This window comes from Hypomesus transpacificus, chromosome 14, assembly GCF_021917145.1.
Source record: "Hypomesus transpacificus isolate Combined female chromosome 14, fHypTra1, whole genome shotgun sequence".
NCBI classification, from domain to species: Eukaryota; Metazoa; Chordata; class Actinopteri; order Osmeriformes; family Osmeridae; genus Hypomesus; species Hypomesus transpacificus.
In genome coordinates this window covers 2,413,563-2,434,571 of record NC_061073.1, presented here as the reverse complement: position 1 = coordinate 2,434,571, position 21,009 = coordinate 2,413,563, and the positions used below count along the sequence as shown (strand labels likewise).

Genomic DNA, 21,009 nt, shown 5'->3' with positions numbered 1-21,009 from the left:
GCTAATTATTGTTGCCTGCTTTCCTCCAGGTAGACTAGCACTTTCGAGGAGCATGTTGTTTAATTGTAATCTGTTTAACGACTTCTGGTTCTACCCATTGGTACTTATTTGCTTTTCACAATGTTGGTATGTTTCATGGCTTCCCGCAATGTTTTTGTCTCTCGTTGTTTATGATCATTGATCTATGCAGAGCTTTTTGTAAAGCTCTTTCTTGTAAGTCGCTTTAGATAAAAGCGTGACCTGCTAAATGAATAAATAGGCCTACTGTGTATTGATCGCCTGTAAGCAGAAAAGAGCGCTGAGAGGCTGTGCCTGCAGGGAGGCGTCGGGTGCCCGGAACCAATGAGGACGCAGTTTATTGGAGAGTCGTTCCTAAGGCAACGACCAAGCTTCAAATCGCAAACAAGGTGCACGAGAGAGAAACAGTCAACTCAAATTAAAGCACTTTCGCTAGTTAGCTATCAGCTACTAGTCAACTAAAACTAAGAATGACTATCTGTAAGTGTGTTAGTTAATAGTTTACATTGTTCATTAATACATTAAGAAAGAGGTATGTCTGAGTGTAAATGTTTTGAAATAACTTTCGCTGTTTTAGCAAGCTCAGTCACCTAGACTAAAGTTAGTTGGAGCTAGCACTAATGTTTTCTATACTTAACGCTAGCTAGTTAGATGACATTCATAGTTAATACAATTTCTGGTTGAACATAAATTGGTGGACGTTGAACGGTTCTGCTGATATCCATCCGGATTTAATGCGTTTCTAGATTAGGTTAAACAAGGAGGAGCCAACTGTCTATAATGCCAACTTCCAAAGTTCAGCCATATCATGCTGGTGATGGTGCCCTGCCAAGGCCGCCCATGAAAATGCCAGAGGGGCTCAAGACCAAAGTAGTTGCCCCACGGAACCCCAAACTAGTGGGGTGGGAAGACAGGCCCAGGAAGGTAAGAAGATGCCAGTTCACCAGCTCTCAGCTTCATGTAACATTTTTGGCTGAAGTCAGAAAGTCCTGGGGGGAGGGGGGGGGCAGAAATCTGGGGGATCCCACCCTGTAGTGATGTAACGCTGTCCTATTCCAGATGCTTCCGTCTGAGTTTGCCCATGAGACGTCCCTGTCCACAGAGGAGAAGCTGGCCAGCATTCATGTCATGCACCCGCCACGCATCCTGGAACTTCTGGACATGAGCGAGACCACACATCAGAAGGTAAAAGCTAGCAAGACCACCCTCTAAAATACCCAACCTAGCAGGCCAGGTCCAAGTCTAAGAACATTTAGCAAATATCTTGACTTTCAAAGACTGGCATTTCAAGATTCACTATGAGACAAACACTGAAGCTATCTCAGATGTATCTTCAGCAGTGGAGCTACAGTTTGTCAGTTTATCTGCACACGGCAGAATGACTAATATCACTGCTGCACAGTTTTTTTCTCCACGCAATATACATGCAATATACAAACTATCTTACAAAATTGATAGTATTACAGTTTTTGTAGTTTCATCGTTTCAAGTTACTATGTCGTCATGTTTCAACTTGACATGTCTGGATTCGACCCTGTGACTATCCCTGTGTGATTGACTATCCCTGTGTGATTGACTATCCCTGTGTGATTGTCCATCCCTGTCAGTTTTCCTCGGTCGACGTGGACCAAGCTCTGTTCCAGCCGTTTCCCTCAGAGATCGTCTTCCAGAACTACTCTCCCTCCAAAACCTACCAGATCCCCCTCACCCTCCGCAACAACGACAAGGTAGCTCCGCTCTTCAGCCCTCTGCTGCTGAGAACCTGGGATGTCTCCAAACGTGTGTGTGTGTCTCACATGTGTGTGTGCATCTGTGTGTTTAGATTCCTCGCCTGGTGAAGGTCATGGAGGAGGATTCCCTGTACTTCCGTGTGGTCAGTCCAGTGGATGTGGGCAGCAAAGTCGCTCCAGGGATGGCCTCCATTTTCACTGTGCTCTTCTCCCCTCAGGAGAACAAGGTACTGGGCTGGGGGTTAGGAGCTTGGCTGCCTCGCTATCTGGGTGTTTAGAATTGGGATCAGATCAGATCATCCCCTTCACTTTCTCTGTGTGTGTGTGTGTGTTGCTAGGACTACCTTCACAGGGTCGTCTGTGTGACAGAGAGGGAGAAGTTTGAGGTTCCGATTCGGGCGATCGGAGCAAGGGCTGTCCTGGATTTCCCCGATCAGCTGCACTTTCCCGTCTCTCCCGTGAAGGCCGTGGCTCAGCGAACCTTACTGGTCAGGAACATAGGCAACACAGAAGCCAGGTTCCAGCTACTCACACACAGGTGAGACACACACACACACAAAAGTGAGACACACACTCACACACAGGTGACACACACACACATGCACATACCTTAGGGTTGCTAGGGGTCACCTCTCTGACCTTGTGTCCTGTATTGTGTCCAGCCCTTTCTCAGTGGCGCCCCCTTTGGGAACAGTGGCAGTAGGAGCCAGCATACAGGTGTCAGTGGACTTCCTCCCCAAGACGTCTGGAGACCACTGCCAAGACCTGCATCTCCACTACCACACAGGTTAAACCAATAGCACACACACACACACACACACACACACACACACACACACACACACACACACACACACACACACACACGCGCACATGTGTATGAGCACACACAAACACTCACAAACCCACAGACTGGAGGAAAAGGAGGGGAATAGGGGGCGACAGCTGTTATTAGGAAATACACGCCGATGTGGTAGGAAGAACGAGAAGTGTGTGGCACCAACATCCACGACACTGTATTATGAGAGCAGAATGTGTTTTTTCTTGACTGTGTGTGTGCGTACGTGTGTGTATGTGTTTGCCAAGCAGCGTAGCTGTCTCCCTGTATAACACTCAGGTCTTGTGAGGGGCAGCAGTAACATTAAGCTTTTATAATGGACCCTGCTCTAAAAAGACCACTTTGGGCCCATCAGGGGCAAATCATTTTTAATTTAGCACCTTTCCCTGTCTGTCTCATGTATGTTTTAGACAGGGGTTCTCCTCGGGGTTCACTAAACAGCCGTGTACGCTGCTGAAGTACCCTGGCTGTCATAAAGCTTCTCAAGCTGTAATAGACCTACATAGACAGTGCTGCAGCTTGGAGCCTGCACCACGGAGCCACACAGAGAGAAACAGTGTCACTGCTGCAGTTTGGGAGGTGGAACTGGTGTCAGAGGGGTCAGAATAGCAGATTGGGCAGGGAGTGGAGAGAGGGAGGGAGGGATAGGTTTGTTGTGGAGTTCAAATTGACATGTTGCCATTTGTCATGGTGAGCAGTGGGGTCAGCTGCAAAGATCTGATTTGAATCTAACCAAACTTGTTTGGGGATATTTACATTTTCACTCGCAGCTGAGTCTGGCAAAACACAGGCACCCTACCCAGTCTTATTTGTTTCTGGTTTGATGGGAGTGACGAGTCTGGTCCTGTTGGGGTCTTTGGAGAGGCGCGCCTCCTGTTGGAATCAAGGCTACACAACAGTGCCAATACTGGTTTCTTTCTTACCCTCTCTTACCTCAACCTTAGTGAGACTCAGATCCAACACATGAACCACACATACAGTATCCACATGAACTCTAACAACAATTTAAAAAGTGTTTTAAAAAGTGATGACAAAGTGCTCTTAAAATCGTGTAAGAACAACTGATCATGTGAGTAAAACATGGCAATACCCCTGATGTCAACGCTGAAGACACGGACAGTGTTGTAAGACAGTAATGAAATGATCAAGGTCAGGTTTTCATCCAGACTTTGACTGTGTGTGTGTGTGCATGTATGTTTGTGTGTGCATGTGTGTGTGCATGTAAGTGTGTGTGTGCGTATGCGTGTGAGTATATGTGCCTGTATGTGCGTGTATGTATATGCGTGTGTCTGTGGTTGTGTGTATGTGTATCTATGTGTGTGTGTGCGTGCGTGCGTGTGTGTGTCCAGGGGAGGACGTGTTCCTGCGGCTGTACGGCGCGGCAGCAGACGTGAGCGTGAGGCTGGAGCGGAGCTCCGTCATGGTGGAGAGGACCTTCGTGTCCCTGTCCAGCCAGCGCGCCGTGGCCCTCCTCAACAGGAGCGACGCGCTGCTGCACTACCGCTGGAGCACCTTCGCCAGCGAGGAAGAGGAGGAGGAGCTCAAGCTCAGGTAAGGTCCATCTCCGGGGACGCCCTTGAGCGGGCGTTCACCACGGCCCCTTCTCCACCCCTCCCCGCCGTAGCAGGTTCAAGAGCATTTGCGGGAATGTCGAGTGCTTCCGACTCGTTGTAGTCGTATATGAACGCAACCACTCGTTCCTTCCCTGTCCTTTTTCTTTATCTCTCCCTCTCTTTCTCTCTCCTTCTTTCTTTCTCTCTCCCTTTCCTCTGTCTCTTCCTCTCTCCTCTTTCTTCATCCCTCCCTCCCTCCCTCTCTCTCTTCCTCTTCTCTCTCTCTCTCTCTCTCTCTCTCTCTCTCTCTCTCTCTCTCTCTCTCTCTCTCTCTCTCTGTCTCTCCCCCTCCCCCTCCCCCCTCCCCCTCCCCCTCCCCCTCCCCCTCCCCCTCCCCCTCCCCCTCCCCCTCCCCCTCCCTCTCCCTCCCTCTCCGTAGCGTGTGCAAGGAGTTGTACCAGGAGCAGGAGGATGAAATGGAGAACTTCCTGTCCGAGTGTGACGCCGACCCCACCGTGCGAGACCGCCTCTCTCTGCTCTCCAGAACCTTCCAGGAGCGACGCCGGCAGCTGCGCCAGGACCACCCGGCTCTCTTACACAGCCACATCACCGTGGAGCCCCTGGTGGGTTCCCTGGCCCAGCGGTGGGGTTGTGGAGAAGCACCGTTCAGGAGCCTGGTCCGGGAACTGACGAGGTGTTTTGTGTTTGTCTAGGAGGGAGACATCTGGCCCAACTCCTCCGCAGACATCAGCATCATCTTCAAACCACGGGAGGCCACCACTTACCAGCTCACGCTCTACTGCGACGTCACAGGTGTTTGTTGACGTGCGGCGTTGATGCGGACAGGAGGTTTTTACGAGCAGCTTTGACCCCGTTTCACTGCAACATGTTCCCCTCCCTCCCTTCCTCCCTCCCTCCCTCCCTCCCTTCCTCCCTCCCTCCCTCCCTCCCTCCCTCCCTCCCTCCCTCCCTCCCTCCCTCCCTCCCTCCCTCCCTCCCTCCCTCCCTCCCTCCCTCCATCCCTCCCTCCCTCCCTCCCTCCCTCCATCCCTCCCTGTAGGTCGCGAGTCTCGCCTGCCTTTAAGGATCAAGGGGGAGGGGGTCGGCCCCAAACTCCAGTCCAACTTTGTCCTCCTCGACATGGGCAACATCTTTGTGGGCTCCAAGCACAGCTATGAGGTACAGCAGTGTGGAAGGTCCTGTCTGAAGTGTGACGAGAGGGTGGGAGGGTACGGCTCGGTGGTTAGAGCGCCCGACAGCAGATCAAGATGAAAGCAGGTTCAAACGAAAGCTGCTTAAGATGAAAGCGTCTGCTAAATGCATTTGAATTATCATCTGATCCTACACAGGCCTTCGAACCTGACCTGGGCACCGATCATACCCCACTTATGCAACTGACTGACCTCAGACACGATACAGTTGAGTTGTCATGTAAATATTCCTATGTGTGTTTTTTCAGGTGCTGCTGTCCAACCAGGGGCTCATTACCGCCCCCTACAGTGTGGAGGGTCCCAGTTCAGCCTTCGGCCGCTGTTTCTTCTTCTGTCCAGCAGAGGGCGTGGTTCCCCCTGGGAAGTGCCACGCCCTGGAGGTCTGCTTCTCCTGCAGCACCCTGGGAAACTTCTCAGAGGAAATCCTCTTGACTGTGATTGGAAACCCTCAGCCCCTGACCCTCACCTTCAGGTATCTCACACACACGCCTCCTTAACCCTCCTCCTCCACTTCATCCTCCTGCACTTCATCCTTAAACGTCACTCTCAGCTTCTGCTGTGTTTCATAACTCCCCACCTTCAGGTAGATACCTCCTCCCATACCTCCTCATCTTCCACTTCATCCTCAACACTAACCTTAACCCTCCATCCTCAACTTCCTCCTCCACTTCCTCCTCCACTTCCTCCTCCACTTCCTCCTCTTCCACTTCCTCCTCCACTTCCTCCTCCACTTCCTCCTCCACTTCCTCCTTAACGTCAGCTGTGGCGCCTCACCTTCATCGTGATGTTTCTTCCAGGGGGCGTGTGATGGGCCCCACCTTCCACTTCAGCATCCCCGAGCTCACATTTGGAGACGTGTCTTTTGGTGAGTCTGACATCCCAACATGCTGCTGTCCTGACTGGACAACCTGCAACGACACCACGGCCTCTCCTGCCTATGTCCTGCTTGTGTTCTCTCTCTCTCTCTCTCTCTCTCTCTCTCTCTCTCTCTCTCTCTCTCTCTCTCTCTCTCTCTCTCTTTCTATCTCTCTCTCTCCCCCCTCACACTCTCTCTCTCTTCTCCCTCCCTCTCTCTCTGTCTCCCTCTCTCTCTCACTCTTTCTCTCTCTGTGTCTCCCTGTGTCTCTATCTCATTCTCTATCACTCTCTCTGTGTCTCTCTGTGTGTCTCTATCTCATTCTCTATCACTCTCTCTCTGTGTGTCTATATGTCATTCTCAATCCCTCTCTCTCTGTGTGTTGCACCTAACCCTCTCTCTCTCTCTTATTTTCCTCTGTCTGTCTACATGTCTCTCTGCCTGCCCTCCAGGCTTCCCTCACACCCTGACCTGCAGCCTCAGTAACACCTCCCTGGTTCCCATGGCGTTTGCCCTGCGTGTCCCCGGGGACGGCGACGGAGCCCCCAGCGTGACCAGCGTCTCCCAGGTGGCCGACCTGTCCCGGGCGGACTGGCCGTGCAGCAGCGGCGGCGAGGGCAGCAGGCCGGCAGAGTTCAGCCTCAGCCCCCGCTCTGGCATGGTGAGGCCCCAGGGCCACATGTCCATTCAGGTACAGTACACACCAGAGGCTGGGGGACTCACCACTGGAGTACACATACCAAGGAATGTTTGACGTCATGGTTTTATTCTGACACTGTGTGTGTGTGTGTGTGTAGGTGACACTGTGTTCTAACAGGGTGCGGAGCTACCGTCTGGCACTGGTGGTGGATGTGGAGGGAGTGGGGGAGGAGGTGCTGGCCCTGCCCATCACAGCCAGGTCCAGACGCCTCACACACACACACACACACACACACATACACATACACACACACACACACACAACCAGGTCACACCTCCACAGTGTTTCATTTAGGATTTTATTTTAGCAGTAGGGGCAGGTCTGTCTGAACAACATCCCCCCCCCAGCTGAAACGAAGTTCACTATATTTTGGAGTAGGTTAATGTCATAGTCTACTGTCTAATAGCTAATGTAATATTGCACTCATCTTCGTCCTATTTCCTCTAAAGCACTAAGGTTAGGCTACGTAAAGATACCCCGTCCACTCATAAAGCATGTTCTAAATGGCATAAATGCTGCCGATTAATAATTGACGTAACAACTTATTGTAAATGGTCAGTAGCCTAGCCTATCGATTAAGGAAGGCCACTCTAAAGTCTGCTTCATTTAATCTTGACATATAGGCTAAGCATTCTGTAGCAAATAATAACAATAAATCCACTATTCTACTCTAACAATCTCTGCTGATTGACAACCTTATTTCTGTTACCCCGGGCGGCAGAAATGTAGCCGTGGCGGCAATCAACATAGAGGAAACACTCCCCCCAGACACACACAAACACACATCCTCAGTTCACACACACAAGCACAAAAATGACCACCTGCATGTTGCTGATGTTTTCTGGCTTCGTAGGTGCGTCGTGCCTGAGGTTGTCGTGGAAACCTCATTGCTAGAGTACCACGGATGTTTCCTTGGTTACCCATACGAGCAGATGTTGAAGCTTACCAACAACAGTGACCTCCCAGCCTGCTATGGCCTCCTCTTCCAGGTGTGACTCCCTGCCAAACATTCTGGCTCGTCTAACTGACTCTTAAACCTCGAGGGCTTTGACACACCCAACCTTGGCAACCACTGCCGCCTCCATTACTTTCAATCAATGCTCAACGCCAATTTTGCCTTAACCCTTACATATCTTAGCCTTACCCTTAGCCTGTCTAACTTTCAGTATTTGTGTAATTGTGTTTGTGTGTATGTGTTTATTTACATTCACATTTAGTCATTTAGCAGAAACTCTTATCCAGAGCGACTCACAGTAAGTGCAGGGACATTCTCCCCGAGGCAAGTAGGGTGAAGTGCCTTGCCCAAGGACACGACGTCATCGAACCAACAACCTTCTGATTAATAGCCCGACTCCCTAACCGCTCAGCCATCTGAGCAGTTATATACGTATATTTAAATTTACATTTACATTTATGCATTTAGCAGACGCTTTTATCCAAAGCGACTTCCAAGAGAGACCTTTACAAAAGAGCATAGGTCACGGTATATATGTGTAAATGTTGGCACCTCTGTGTAATTGTGTGTGTGTGTGTGCAGGATTACGAGGAGAGGCCGGCGCTGGTGTACTCCAGCGCCCATCCCAGAGGGGTGGTGCAGCCTGGCAGCGCTGTGGAGATCCCCCTGGTCCTGCAGGCCAAGGCTGTGGGGCGGCTGCAGCACACCGCTCTCATCGCTGTGTTTGGCAGGACCGAGCCCCCTCTGGTCAGTGTGTGTGTGTGTGTGTCACGTGTGCACATGCATACTGTGTCTGTCTATGTACTGTTTGTATGTGTGTGTGTGTATGTGTGTACACGTGTGTGTTTGTGCATGTTTGTGTATAAATATATGTATGTGTTTGTATATATACAGTATATGTGTGTGTGTCACCCCGGGCCTGTTGTGGTTTTGCAGGAGGTGTTGCTGTCCTGTATTGGGAAGGGTCCTGAGGTGCTCGTTGCGACCACACATCTCGACTTTGGCTCCATTCCAGTGTTGACGGATGTTTCTAGAACCCTGCAGCTGTGTAACGAGTCTCCCATCCCAGCGCTCTTCTCAGCACAGATGGTGGGTTTTGTGGAGATGGAACTCCTCCCTCCCTCCCTCCCTCCCTCCCTCCCTCCCTCCCTCCCTCCCTCCCTCCCTCCCTCCCTCCCTCCCTCCCTCCCTCCCTCCCTCCCTCCCTCCCCTCCCTCCCTCCCTCCCTCCCTCCCTCCCTCCCTCCCTGTCACTGGCTCCTCCTACACTCACTACCCTCAGAGCCTGAACAGTCTCATGAAGCACTTTCAGGCCCACTAAGCTGTACGGTGTGTCTGTGTGTGCTTGTGTGCTTGTGTGTGTGTACGTATATATGTGTGTGCGCGTGTGTGTATGTATGTGTGTGTGTGTCAGCAGGGCCCGCAGCAGGTCTCTGTGGAGGGTGGAGCCCAGCGAGGGCAGGGTGTCTCCAGGGAGCCAGCTGGAGCTGAGTGTGGTGGCCCACCTGGACGACACCCTGCGCTTCCACGACCACCTGCTGCTGCTGGTCCAAGACAGACAGCCACACCGCATCTCCCTGCTGGCCAAGGGGACCGGCACCACCATCGTCACAGACCGACCCTTCGCCCCTAGCCTGGACCTAGGGGCCCACTTCAGGTGGGCTGGCCCCATGTGTGTGTGTGTGTGTGTGTATGTCTGTGGTTGTTTCTTAGTGAGACCGTGTTGTGTGTTGCAGCTCTGGGCCGTGTCAGTACCACCTCAGACTGACCAATCGTGGCCGGCGTTCTCACCAGCTGTACTGGACCAGCGAGGGGTTTCCTGTGTTCGCTCGCAAGGGCTCACGAGAGTCCAGGGGCCCTGGCCCCGTGTTCAGCATCAGCCCCCCCCGCATGGAGCTAGCCCCCGGACACTCTGCTGACATCGTGTTGGAGGGCTCCTTAGACAGCCCCAAGGTCATCCTCTACCTCCCTCTCTCTCTTTCTCTCTCTCTCTAACTTTCTTCTTCTCTACCTGCTTACATTCAGTCTTTTCTCTTTTCTCTCTTCTCTCTCTCTCTCTCTCTCTCTCTCTCTCTCTCTCTCTCTCTCTCTCTCTCTCTCTCTCTCTCTCTCTCTCTCTCTCTCTCACACACACACACACACACACACACACCACACACACACACACACACACACACACAGACAGACACCTGAACCAAGCACAAATGACATCACTTGAATGTGTGTGTGTGTGTCTCCCAGCTGGTGCGGGAGCGCCTGGTGTGTCACGCCATCCTGGGCCACCAGAGTGGGACGGAGCGCATCCTGGCGGTGGACGTGACCTGCAGCTTTGTGGCTCCCGTTGTCCACATCTCCTCCCAGCAGCTCAACTTCTACCTGGAGAAGGTCGGGTGCATCCCTCTCACACCAACCTGTACGAACCACCGGGGAACAGGGCACACCCTTCAAACGTATGTTTGTGTGTGTGTGTGTGTACAGGCCCCAGGAGTGAGTTTGGCCCCCCAGTACCAGAAGCTAATCCTGCGGAACGTGTCGTCCCTGCCCCTCTCCCTGGAGCTCTCGCTGGCCAAGCCTTTTGGACTGTGTGGCTGGCAGAACGACTCCAATCCTGTCACCTCCAAGGTCTCTGATCCAGCCCTCTCCCCGTTCTTTCACTTTTCTCCTCCCAGCCTCCTCTCTCGCCCGTCCTTTCTCTCCTCCCCCTCTCCTCTCTCCCTCTCCTCCCCCTCTCTCCTTCTTTTCCCTGGTCTTCTCCCTTCTCCCTCCTCTTCTCTCTCTCCCTCCATTCCTCAGCCTTTCCCCTCTTTTCTTCCCTCCTTCTCTCTCTCCTCTCCCTCACCCTCTCGCCTCACATCGATAACCCGTGTCGCGGTGCAGTGATGTGAGAGGGGTCCGTGGGTCTTGTCGTTGCGTCCCAGAGCCTGGTGATGGGGGTGAACATGCAGGCCGAGCTGTGGGTGCGCTTCGAGCCGTCGTACCGGGAGGACCGCGTGTCACGCGTGGCGGAGGAGGAGCTGCGCGTGCAGTACCGGGAGCACCCGCGGCAGGACTCGGTGGGGCTGCGGGGCGAGGTCCACTTCCCCAACCTGCTCTTCTCCAGCACCGGCCTGGACTTTGGCTGCGTGCTCAACCACACGGAGAGCCAGCGGCAGCTCACCATGACCAACAGCTCCCCGCTGGCCGTGGCCTACCGCTGGGCCTTCCTGGTGGACCAGCACCGCTACGCCATCAGGTACACATCAGGTCTCTTGTCTCTCTTGGCTCTTCTACATCTCTCTCTTTCTCTCTCACTCACTCTCTCTCTCTCTCTCTCTCTCTCTCTCTCTCTCTCTCTCTCTCTCTCTCTCTCTCTCTCTCTCTCTCTTTCTCTCTCTCTCTCTCTCTCTCTCTCTCTCTCTCTCTCTCTCTCTCTCTCTCTCTCTCTCTCCCTCTTTCTGGTGGACCAGCATTAGCCATCAGGTACACCACTCTCTCTTCTCTCTTGCTCTCTCTGTGTCTGGGTACTGGTGGGCTCTGATGTGGTGGAACCTCTCCACTCCTCCAGGTTCTCTGGGCAGCAGGAGAAGGAAGGGCGGGAGGAGGAGAGAGATGTGCGACCTGATTGGTCCAAAAAGACAAGCGATGACATCCGTGTGGATTCTAACAGGTCTGGAAGCCTTGTCAGTCATCTGGACGCCCAGTCACATACGGCCAGTATGGCCGAAACACTCACACACACACACACACACATAACGAAGTCTGTAATGACTGGATGTTGTTTTTGGGGGGCTCGACACAGACAACACTGCCCTCCGATGGCTGCTGTGTGCGGTGGCTTAGTGGATGTCCGAGTGTCTGCCAGGTGATCCTCTGTTTGGCTCTGACACGGTCTCCCTGTTGTAGGAAGGGTGACGGTTCCCAGCTGTCCTTAGACGAGGGCGAGACGGAGAAAACCGACCTGGAATATGACACCAAGGAAGGAGGGGGGTCCCCAAAGGAGACCCCCTCTCCCTCCTCCTCTCCCCCCGCCCCCCGCATCTTCCCAGGGGGAAGACATTCACCCCTCGCCCAGTTGACCACCCTCAACACCCCCTACAGCGTCGGTGTGGAAGAGGTACGGGCACGCACCCTCCTATGCATGTGCCTGACATTGTGTCACTGTTGACGTGTGACCTCTTTGTGTCACCCGCCGTCTCTGGAAGAGGGGGGGTCCCTTGCTGAATCCCTCCTCCCAAGGTTTCTTTCGCTCTTCATCTTATTTTCGAACTTCCGGAGTTTCACTGGGAGTTTCTCCTCGTCTTTAGCTGGGGTTTAGCTGGGCTGAAGTGCTCCAGGCGTATGTGAAGCCCTGTGAAGCGAAACGGCCTCGACAAATAAACTCGGACCTGACGTGTGTGTCCAGGTGTTTGACATCCTGCCCATCTACGGGCTGCTGCAGCCAGGCCAGAGCCAGCTCGTCACCTTCTCCTTCTACGGCCACGCCCACGTCCGGGCGGAGGTGATGGCGCTGTGCGAGGTGGAGGAGGGGCCCACCTATGACATCACCCTCAAAGGGGAGGCCTCATTGGTCGCCTACAGCCTGGACACCAGACACCTGGACTTTGGGCTCCAGGTAGGATTGACATTCCTTGTGTGAGAGGAGAAAGCCTAGCCCACTGATGATGGTGCAGGATGAGATGTCTTCTCTGCTCCTGTTTGTGTATGCAACACATCCTGTCTCTTAACATTGATAGTCTGCAAGGACTTATTGATTTTGATTAGTGAACGAGAGAGTCAGCAAAAAGGCATTCCTGCCCCATCAGCAATCTGACAGATCCATTTGTCGGATCCATTTCTCTCCCTGCCTCGTTCTGTCTTGTCTGTCTGTCTGTCTGCCTGTCTGTCTGCGTGTCTGTGTGTCTGTGTGTCTGCTTCTGTATCGTGTGTGTGTGTGTGCGCGTGTGCATGTGTGTACCTGAGCGTTAGTGTGTGTATCTGTGAGTGTATATGTGTTTACATTTAGTAATTTTCTATGGATCTTCTATGGATGCCCTGGTTTTCTATGGATGTGTATTTACCTGTGTTTGTGTGTGTACCTGTGTGTGTGTGTGTGTGCTGCAGCTGTTTGACCATGTTGCCGAGGCAGAGATGACCCTTACCAACACAGGCAGGGTGGGCTTCCAGTTCAGCAACCTGCAGGAGGAACTGAACCCTGAAGACCCCCAGCCTGGCCAGCCCCTCGTCCTCCCAGCCTCGGTCAGGACACACACACATCCATACTGACACACACACACACATACACACACAGACATACAGACACACATACACACACAGACATACAGACACACACACACAGACATGCAGACACACACACACACACAGACATACAGACACACACACACGCGCACACACATAGACATCCATACAGACACACACACACACACACAGACATACAGACACACACCCACACACATACACATAGACATACAGACACACACACACACACACACACGCACACACATAAACATCCATACAGACACACACACACACACACACACACACACACACACACACACACACACACACACACACACAGACATGCAGACACACACGCTCATCCAGACACATACATACAGAATCTGGCTTGTTTAACTGACTCTATGGCACCAATGTATGAGTGTGAGTATATATGTGACTTTGTGTTCATGTGCGTGTGTGTGTGTGTGTCAGGGCTACGTGGAGGCTGGTTCCTCCCAGACCCTGCGTGTGTGTTACCTTCCTGGGGTCCCGGAGGTGTTCCTCAAGAGCTTCCAGCTGCAGGTGGCCTTCTACCAGCCGGAGAACATCTCTGTCACAGGGGAGGGGGTCTTCCCTCGCCTCTGTATGGACCTGCCCCGACATCTTGGTACCTCACACACACACACGCACATTCCAACTGACTGTCTCAAACTCTTTACAAAGTGTGTGCGTGTGTCTGTTGTGTAGACTCGTGTGACTCTATATTACAGTAGTTGACTGAGTCGATGTGTACTGTGCGTGCGTGTGCGTGTGTGTCCTGCAGACGAGGACAGGTACAGTGAGGTGCTGAGGAGGGCCAGAGGGGTGCTGGAGGAGGAGAGGGCAGCAGAGGAGAGCAGGCCCGCTACAGCAGAAGCCCTGCTGCCCGACCAAGACTACATCCCCACGGTCAGCAGCACCCCACACCTCTCCACTCTGCTCTCTCACTGCAGCCTCTAAAGGAGACAGCTGTGTCTGTCTGTCTGTCTGTCTGTCTGTCTGTCTGTCTGTCTGTCTGTCTGCCCCGTGCGTGTTCCTGTGTTTGGAGGTGTGTCTGTGTGTTTATATTTGTGTGTTCATACGCGTGTCTGTCTGTCTGTGTGTGTGTGTGTGTTGTGTGTGAGAGCAGTATGACGGCCTGCTGCAGATGGAGGTGGAGAGACTGCTGGTGGAGGAGCAGGCTGCTGTGGGCTGGAGCCAGGAGGACAGCCAGGCCAGCTGCTCCATCAGCAGGTGGCGCAAGAAGCTCAACAGGTACCCGCCTTGGTCCTTACCGCACACGCGCAGGACACGCTGTCGCACACACCCAAGATTCACACCCTCACGCACACAGGACACACACTCATACACACACACACACACGCTCATACAGGACACACACACACACACGCTCATACAGGACACACACTCATACACACACACACACGCGCTCATACAGGACACACACACACACACGCTCATACAGGACACACACTCATACACACACACACACGCGCTCATACAGGACACACACACTCTCACATACTAACACACACGACCCAACCGTAGCCCTGTTGTACATCCGAGACACATTGTTAGCTGCAGGGCGTGACCAGCCTCCTGCTCTGTGCAGGTTCCTCCTGCCTGAGTACCTGCTGGACTTTGGCTTCGTCATCCATGGGACGGTTCCCACCCACATCGTCAAGGTGACCAACACCGGGCCTGCCGCTGTGTCCCTCCGCGCTGACCGACGCCCCCTCACAGGCACAGGTGACCCCTGACCCCTGAAACTTGACTTGACACCTCTCACCCTGGGTCTGGCCCTGTGTGTGTGTGAGCGTGTGTGTATGTGTGTCCTGGGTGTGTGTTCATGCATGGGATGTTGTTTTGTGCCTCCAGGCTTCAGCACAGAGCTGGACAGAGTGAAGAACCTTCCGTACTGTAAGACCGAGACGTTCGAGGTGAAGTTTGACCCCCGAGGAGCCAACCTGGACCTGGGGGCCGTCAGCTGTGTCCTGCCCATCCAGGTAGACACATCCCCGGGGACCAACCACAAATCAGTCTGCCTTGACATGCCTGCTCTGATTGGCTGCTGTGTTTGATGGGCAGGTGGCCGGGGGCCCTACGGTGCAGGTGATTCTGCGTGCCGTCGCCACGATGCCCTCCCTGGTGGTTTCCACGGATACGCTGCGGTTTGACCGCGTGCAGTGCGGGATGTGCCAGGTGCGCACCGTGCAGCTGTCCAACCCGGAGCCGGTGCCCTGCCAGTGGAGCATCGCTGAGGAGGAGCGCCCCAGAGTCAAGGTACTACACTACCCAGCATGCACCGCTCCTGCACGCACTCAGAAGGTCCCAAAAAGAAGAGGCTCTTGTTTGAGGGGAGTCAAATGTGTGTGTGTGTGTGCGCATTTGTGTGTGTGTCTGTGTGTGTACGTGTGTGTGTCTGTGTGTGTGTATGTGCGTGTGTGCGTTCAGCTGGACAAGCACCTGCCCCTGCACCTGAGAAGGAAGGAGAAGAGGCCGTCTGCGGTGGTGTTTGAGATGCTGCCCTCGGCTGGCCTGCTCTACCCTGGAGACAGAGTCAACGTCCAGGTCAAGTTCAGCCCTGTGGAGGGGGTAAGGACCAGGCTCTGGAGCTGGGGGGGTAGTGTTAGTGTTGAGGCTGGTTAACACTGCTTTTCTGTATTCCAGTCTTAATGCCACTCGTAGTTGTCACAAGCTTCCTTGCGTATATTTGGCTCACCTTGTTGTGTGTTCTGTGTATGTGTGTATGTGCTGTGTGCGCGTCTGTGTGCGCTCTTCGTGTGTGTGTGTGTGTGTGTGTAGCGTGCATACAGCCAGCGGCTGGTGGTGTGTGTGCAGCAGAGCAGCAAGCGGGCGGGGCTGCAGGTGCAGGGCGAGGGGGACGAGCCCCGGCTGGACTGGTCGTCCTCCAAGCTGGAGCTGGGCCCCACCCTGCCCCTCAGCGCCGGCCAGGGGGCCCAGCTGCTGGTCAGGAACCCCTGCCCCTTCCCCATCGAGTTCTACTCCCTGGATTTCGACAAGCAGTACCTGGAGGAGGAGAAGGTAACGCCATTGAAAGGGGTGATCGGACAGTAAAGGGTTATGGTTATGGTTAAGGTTTGGGGATAAGGTCAAGGTTCATTAAGGGTTAGAGTGAGAGTTGTGGTTAAGGTTAGGGGTTAGGGACAACTGGATTTTTGACGGGACCAAATTTGGAGGTGTTTGTGTGTGCGTGCGCGCGTGTCTAGATTCTCCGGGTGATGAAGGGCTACGACGAGCAGAACATCCTGCTGCTGCCCCCACGGTCCGCTGGAGACACCCTGCCCCCTGAGCTGCTGCAGCACTACAGGGAGCACCACACTGACCCAGCCGAGCCTGGTACACACACACACACACATGCTGCTTTCCAGAAACCCCCCAGAAAGAGGAGGGGGCTGATCTGATTGGACTCTGACATGACCTTGTGTGTGTGTCTGGCTGCTCCATCCAGAATCTGGCCCCAAGGACCAGGACTCCCCTGACTCAACAGGGGGGGGGGAGGGCCAAGAGGAGGAGCTAGCCGTCACGCCGGCCGACCAATCCCAGGAGGAGGAGAGGGAGGAGTTCGGGAGGGCTCCGCCCTCCAAGGAAGGGACTCCATGTGGAGCAGGTAGCCCCGCCCCCAGAGCTGCACTTGACGCTGACGGCCTACGGGGGCTGTTTGTGTTGGCGTCGTACGTTGCGCGCGATGTTGTGCTGATGCTGTGCTGATGCTGTGCTGATGCTGTGCTGATGTGGTGCTGATGTTGTGCTGATGTGGTGCTGATGCTGTGCTGATGCTGTGCTGATGTGGTGCTGATGTGGTGCTGATGTGATGCTGATGTGGTGCTGATGTGGTGCTGATGTGGTGCTGATGTGGTGCTGATGCGGTGCTGATGTGGTGCTGATGTGGTGCTGATGTGGTGCTGATGCTGTGCTGATGCTGTGCTGATGTTGTGCTGATGTGGTGCTGATGTGGTGCTGATGTGATGCTGATGTGGTGCTGATGTGGTGCTGATGTGGTGCTGATGCTGTGCTGATGTGGTGCTGATGTGGTGCTGATGTGGTGCTGATGCTGTGCTGATGTGGTGCTGATGTGGTGCTGATGTGGTGCTGATGTGGTGCTGATGTGGTGCTGATGTGATGCTGATGTGGTGCTGATGTGGTGCTGATGTGGTGCTGATGCTGTGCTGATGTGGTGCTGATGTGGTGCTGATGTGGTGCTGATGTGGTGCTGATGTGGTGCTGATGTGATGCTGATGTGGTGCTGATGTGGTGCTGATGTGGTGCTGATGTGGTGCTGATGTGGTGCTGATGTGGTGCTGATGTGATGCTGATGCGGTGCTGATGTGGTGCTGATGCGGTGCTGATGTGGTGCTGATGCTGTGCTGATGTGGTGCTGATGTGGTGCTGATGTGTGGTACCAGAGCTGAAGGAGGACAGTGAGGGGGGCAGCAGCGTGGGCCAGCTGGAGGACAACCCCGTGTCCAGGGCCATCGCTCGCCACATGGGCATCGACCTGTCCCCCGAGGCCCTGGCCGCACGCAACCGCCGCAGCATCGCCCTCGTCGTACACGGAGCGCCCCTCTCAGGTAGACACGCCCCCCCTCGCCGGGGCGGAGCCTGGAGGCCGAAATGAGTCGCGTGAACACGATTGGCGTTTGGGATGTCAATGTGTGTGTCTTGGCGGGCGTGTGTGTGTGCCAGGGAAGACGTCAGCGGCGGTGGCGCTGGCCCGGCGGTACGGAGGGGCGTGTCTGAGCCTGGACGCCGTGCTGCAGGAGGCCGTCTGCAGCGGGGCCACGCCCACCTGCCTGCAGGCCAGGGAGCTGTGCGCCCGCGCCGCCGTGGAGCGCGCTCAGAGGAGACGGGAGGAGGCCGGTGAGTAGGCCTCGTCCTGACAGCTGCACAGCACGGGTCACAGAGCTGGGTTCATTGGGTGGATGCGTTTATTGTGTGCTTGTGTGTGTGTGTGTATATAATATGTGTGTGTGTGTGTGTAGCCCAGGTAGCAGGGGAGCTGAGTGCAGCAGCAGGTCTGAGTGTGGAGGCGGTGGCCAGACACACAGCAGAGGGCAGCCAGGCCAGTGAGCCCCAGGGCCCCTCCTCCTCCCTCTCCACACGCAACAAGAACAGCCTGCTGGGCAGGAGGGCCGACGGCTCACAGCCCACCCTACCTTCTCTGGTGCGTCCACGCACGCACACACACACACACACACACACACACACACACTGCAGTATCACAAGGAATTGTAGATGGAGCTTTAACAATTGTTAATTGTCTGTATTTTTGTGTATGTGTGTGGGTGTGTATTTGTGTGTATATGTGTGTGTGTGTGTGTGTGTGCAGGCTGGGCAGCGTCAGCTCAGTGCCAGTGAGAGTCAGCTGGCAGAGCTGGGGCTGATGAGCTGCTGCCTCCCTGAACACATACTGGAGGACATCCTGGCAGAGAGACTACAGGTGACACACACACAGGAACACACACACAGGAACACACACACACACACACTGGAACACACACAAACACAGGAACACACACATTGGCACAGTCACAGACACAAACACACTGGCAAAGACACACACAGACACCATACTACACCCCAAAACATTCTGTCTCCTGAGCTGTGTTGTCCTGGCGACCAGCTGAGCGACTGTCACCGTGGCGTTGTGATTGACGGCTTGGAGACGGCGTACGGTCGATCGCTGAGCAGCACCCTGCTGGTGGTCCTGAAGGCCTTCAACAACCGGCAGCACATCTACCTGGTGGACCTGCACAACTCCTACCCTGCCTTCAGAGCCAGGGAGAGGGCCCAGAGAGATGCAGAGGGTAACACACACACACTCACACACACACACACACACAAACCCAGATCTAGACAGCTGTGGTATTGTTTAACTAGTAGACAGTGAAGGTTTAGAATTACGTTAGGGGTTAGGGAGAACACGACTTTGAATGGAAGTAAATGAGTGTGTGTGTGTGTGTGCAGAGGCATCTCAGAGGGAGCAGGCTGACAGGGAGAAGCAGCACCTGCAGGAGATGGACGAGGAGGAGTATGACGCTCTGCCAGAGCAGGAGAAGGAGAGCATCCACCTCAGACAGCTGGCAGCCCTGAGGGAACGCAGACGGAGGTACCACACACACACACACACACACACACAGAAACACACACACACACACACAGAGACACACACACCCACACACACAGAGACACCCAGTCAATCACTCACACACACACACACACGCACACGCACACACACGCACGCACACACACACGCACACACACACACACACACACACACACACACACACACAGAGACACACACACACACGCACGCACACACACACACACGCACGCACACACACACACACACACACAGAGACACACGCACACACACAGAGACACCCAGTCAATCACTCACACACACACACACACACACCCGCACACACACACACACACACACAGAGACACAGAGACACCCAGTCAATCACTCACACACACACGCACACACACACACACACACACACACTCACAGAGACATCCAGTCAATCACTCACACACTCACACACACACACACACACACACACACTCACATTCATATAGACACACACACTCACAGAGACACCCACTCAATCACTCACACACACATACGGACACACACACAGACACGCACACACACACAGTCCAGCATGAATGTTACTGTAAGCTGTAAATCCACGGTGCAGGGAACAGGAGCGGGCGGAGTGGGAGCAGGACGAGAGGAGGCACCAGGAGGAGATGGACCGACTGAGAGAAGAGGAGGAGATGAAGAGGAAGAACAAGAAAGGCAAGAAGGAGCCTCCTAAAGAGACCGACTCCTCTGGGAAGAAGAGCCAGCTGGGAGGGAAGCAGGTCTGACACACACACACACACACACAAACACTAAGCACACTCAGCCATTCAGTCTATCTTTCAGCCAGTCAGCCAGCTAGTCTGTCAGCCAGTCAGCCAATCAGTCGCCTTTCAGTTAGTCAGTCTTTCAGTTAGTCAGCCAGTCAGCCAGTCAAGTCCCTAACCCCTAACATCTAACCTTAATGCAACTCTCACCCAAATCCAGTCAGTCTGTCTCTCTGGTCTGTTGTAGTCGGCCACTGCCCTGCGCTCAGACACCAAGCTGGAGCACTCTGTGAAGGACATGAAGAAGATGTCCTCCTGCGCGGAGGGGAAGGAGTGCAAGGACTCCCCCCTAGAGGGCAGCAGAGAGGGCGAAGAGGCGCAGAGGAAGAGGCGGCCCAGAGAGGGGAAGCCAGGAGGGCTGGAGGAGTCCCCACTGCCCGGAGACGACCCGGAGGCAGAACCTGTAGGTCACTGCATACACACACACACACACACAGGACACACACGCATACGATTAGAGTGCCGAGTAGTGGGACTGCATGTCGACGCGTGACGCTGACACGGCTCCTCCCCCGCAGTCCAGCGAGGAGCTCCTCGGCCTGCAGGCCAGGTTCCGCGTGTACGAGCAGAGCCAGCCTCACCTGCTGCACATCCTGCAGTACTGGGACCGCGCCCAGGGCCTGCTGGCCCTGCCCTTCCTCCCCGAGGAGGCGGCCCCAGACACGGAGGAGCCCGCCCCCGAGAGGCAGCCGCCCTCCGGCAAGAAGTCCAAGAAGGAGCGCGAGAAGGAGAAGGTGGAGAAGGAGAGGGAGCGCCAGGAGAAGGAGAAGCAGAAGGCCGACGTCGTGGACGCCAAGCTGCTGTCCCCGGTGCCCAGTCAGGCCACCCTGCCCGGGGAGGACAGCGAGGCGGGGGCGGACAGGGAGCCGGTCTCCTCCGAGGCCATCCCCCACCTCCTGCTGTCTGTGAGCGACCCGGAGCAGCCCGGCGTCGCTCAGCTTCTCAGCGGCCTCAGGCTGCCCTCCGCGGAACAGGTCC

General features: G+C 54.6%; 1 protein-coding gene across 1 annotated transcript in view; it reads left to right on the top strand.

Annotated features, from left to right (window-relative positions):
* The first annotated feature begins 864 nt into the window (after window positions 1-864).
* hydin (HYDIN axonemal central pair apparatus protein) overlaps window positions 865-21,009 on the top strand; it is a 20,279-nt gene continuing 134 nt past the window's right edge. Inside the window, exons 1-45 of the mRNA XM_047033447.1 lie at window positions 865-942; window positions 1,078-1,203; window positions 1,626-1,745; window positions 1,841-1,975; window positions 2,087-2,286; window positions 2,411-2,535; window positions 3,936-4,137; window positions 4,579-4,762; window positions 4,853-4,952; window positions 5,200-5,318; window positions 5,599-5,822; window positions 6,148-6,215; window positions 6,659-6,897; window positions 7,004-7,104; window positions 7,760-7,895; window positions 8,444-8,608; window positions 8,798-8,952; window positions 9,281-9,517; window positions 9,597-9,813; window positions 10,102-10,245; window positions 10,339-10,482; window positions 10,779-11,092; window positions 11,405-11,506; window positions 11,743-11,953; window positions 12,242-12,451; window positions 12,940-13,074; window positions 13,549-13,723; window positions 13,880-14,004; window positions 14,225-14,349; window positions 14,708-14,844; window positions 14,974-15,101; window positions 15,184-15,378; window positions 15,550-15,690; window positions 15,901-16,140; window positions 16,326-16,455; window positions 16,568-16,726; window positions 17,523-17,687; window positions 17,803-17,976; window positions 18,099-18,280; window positions 18,446-18,556; window positions 18,740-18,923; window positions 19,084-19,225; window positions 19,821-19,986; window positions 20,219-20,434; window positions 20,550-21,005. Coding sequence (XP_046889403.1) covers window positions 865-942; window positions 1,078-1,203; window positions 1,626-1,745; window positions 1,841-1,975; window positions 2,087-2,286; window positions 2,411-2,535; window positions 3,936-4,137; window positions 4,579-4,762; window positions 4,853-4,952; window positions 5,200-5,318; window positions 5,599-5,822; window positions 6,148-6,215; window positions 6,659-6,897; window positions 7,004-7,104; window positions 7,760-7,895; window positions 8,444-8,608; window positions 8,798-8,952; window positions 9,281-9,517; window positions 9,597-9,813; window positions 10,102-10,245; window positions 10,339-10,482; window positions 10,779-11,092; window positions 11,405-11,506; window positions 11,743-11,953; window positions 12,242-12,451; window positions 12,940-13,074; window positions 13,549-13,723; window positions 13,880-14,004; window positions 14,225-14,349; window positions 14,708-14,844; window positions 14,974-15,101; window positions 15,184-15,378; window positions 15,550-15,690; window positions 15,901-16,140; window positions 16,326-16,455; window positions 16,568-16,726; window positions 17,523-17,687; window positions 17,803-17,976; window positions 18,099-18,280; window positions 18,446-18,556; window positions 18,740-18,923; window positions 19,084-19,225; window positions 19,821-19,986; window positions 20,219-20,434; window positions 20,550-21,005 — 7,542 coding nt within the window. The remainder of the gene's footprint in view (window positions 943-1,077; window positions 1,204-1,625; window positions 1,746-1,840; window positions 1,976-2,086; window positions 2,287-2,410; window positions 2,536-3,935; window positions 4,138-4,578; window positions 4,763-4,852; window positions 4,953-5,199; window positions 5,319-5,598; window positions 5,823-6,147; window positions 6,216-6,658; window positions 6,898-7,003; window positions 7,105-7,759; window positions 7,896-8,443; window positions 8,609-8,797; window positions 8,953-9,280; window positions 9,518-9,596; window positions 9,814-10,101; window positions 10,246-10,338; window positions 10,483-10,778; window positions 11,093-11,404; window positions 11,507-11,742; window positions 11,954-12,241; window positions 12,452-12,939; window positions 13,075-13,548; window positions 13,724-13,879; window positions 14,005-14,224; window positions 14,350-14,707; window positions 14,845-14,973; window positions 15,102-15,183; window positions 15,379-15,549; window positions 15,691-15,900; window positions 16,141-16,325; window positions 16,456-16,567; window positions 16,727-17,522; window positions 17,688-17,802; window positions 17,977-18,098; window positions 18,281-18,445; window positions 18,557-18,739; window positions 18,924-19,083; window positions 19,226-19,820; window positions 19,987-20,218; window positions 20,435-20,549; window positions 21,006-21,009) is intronic.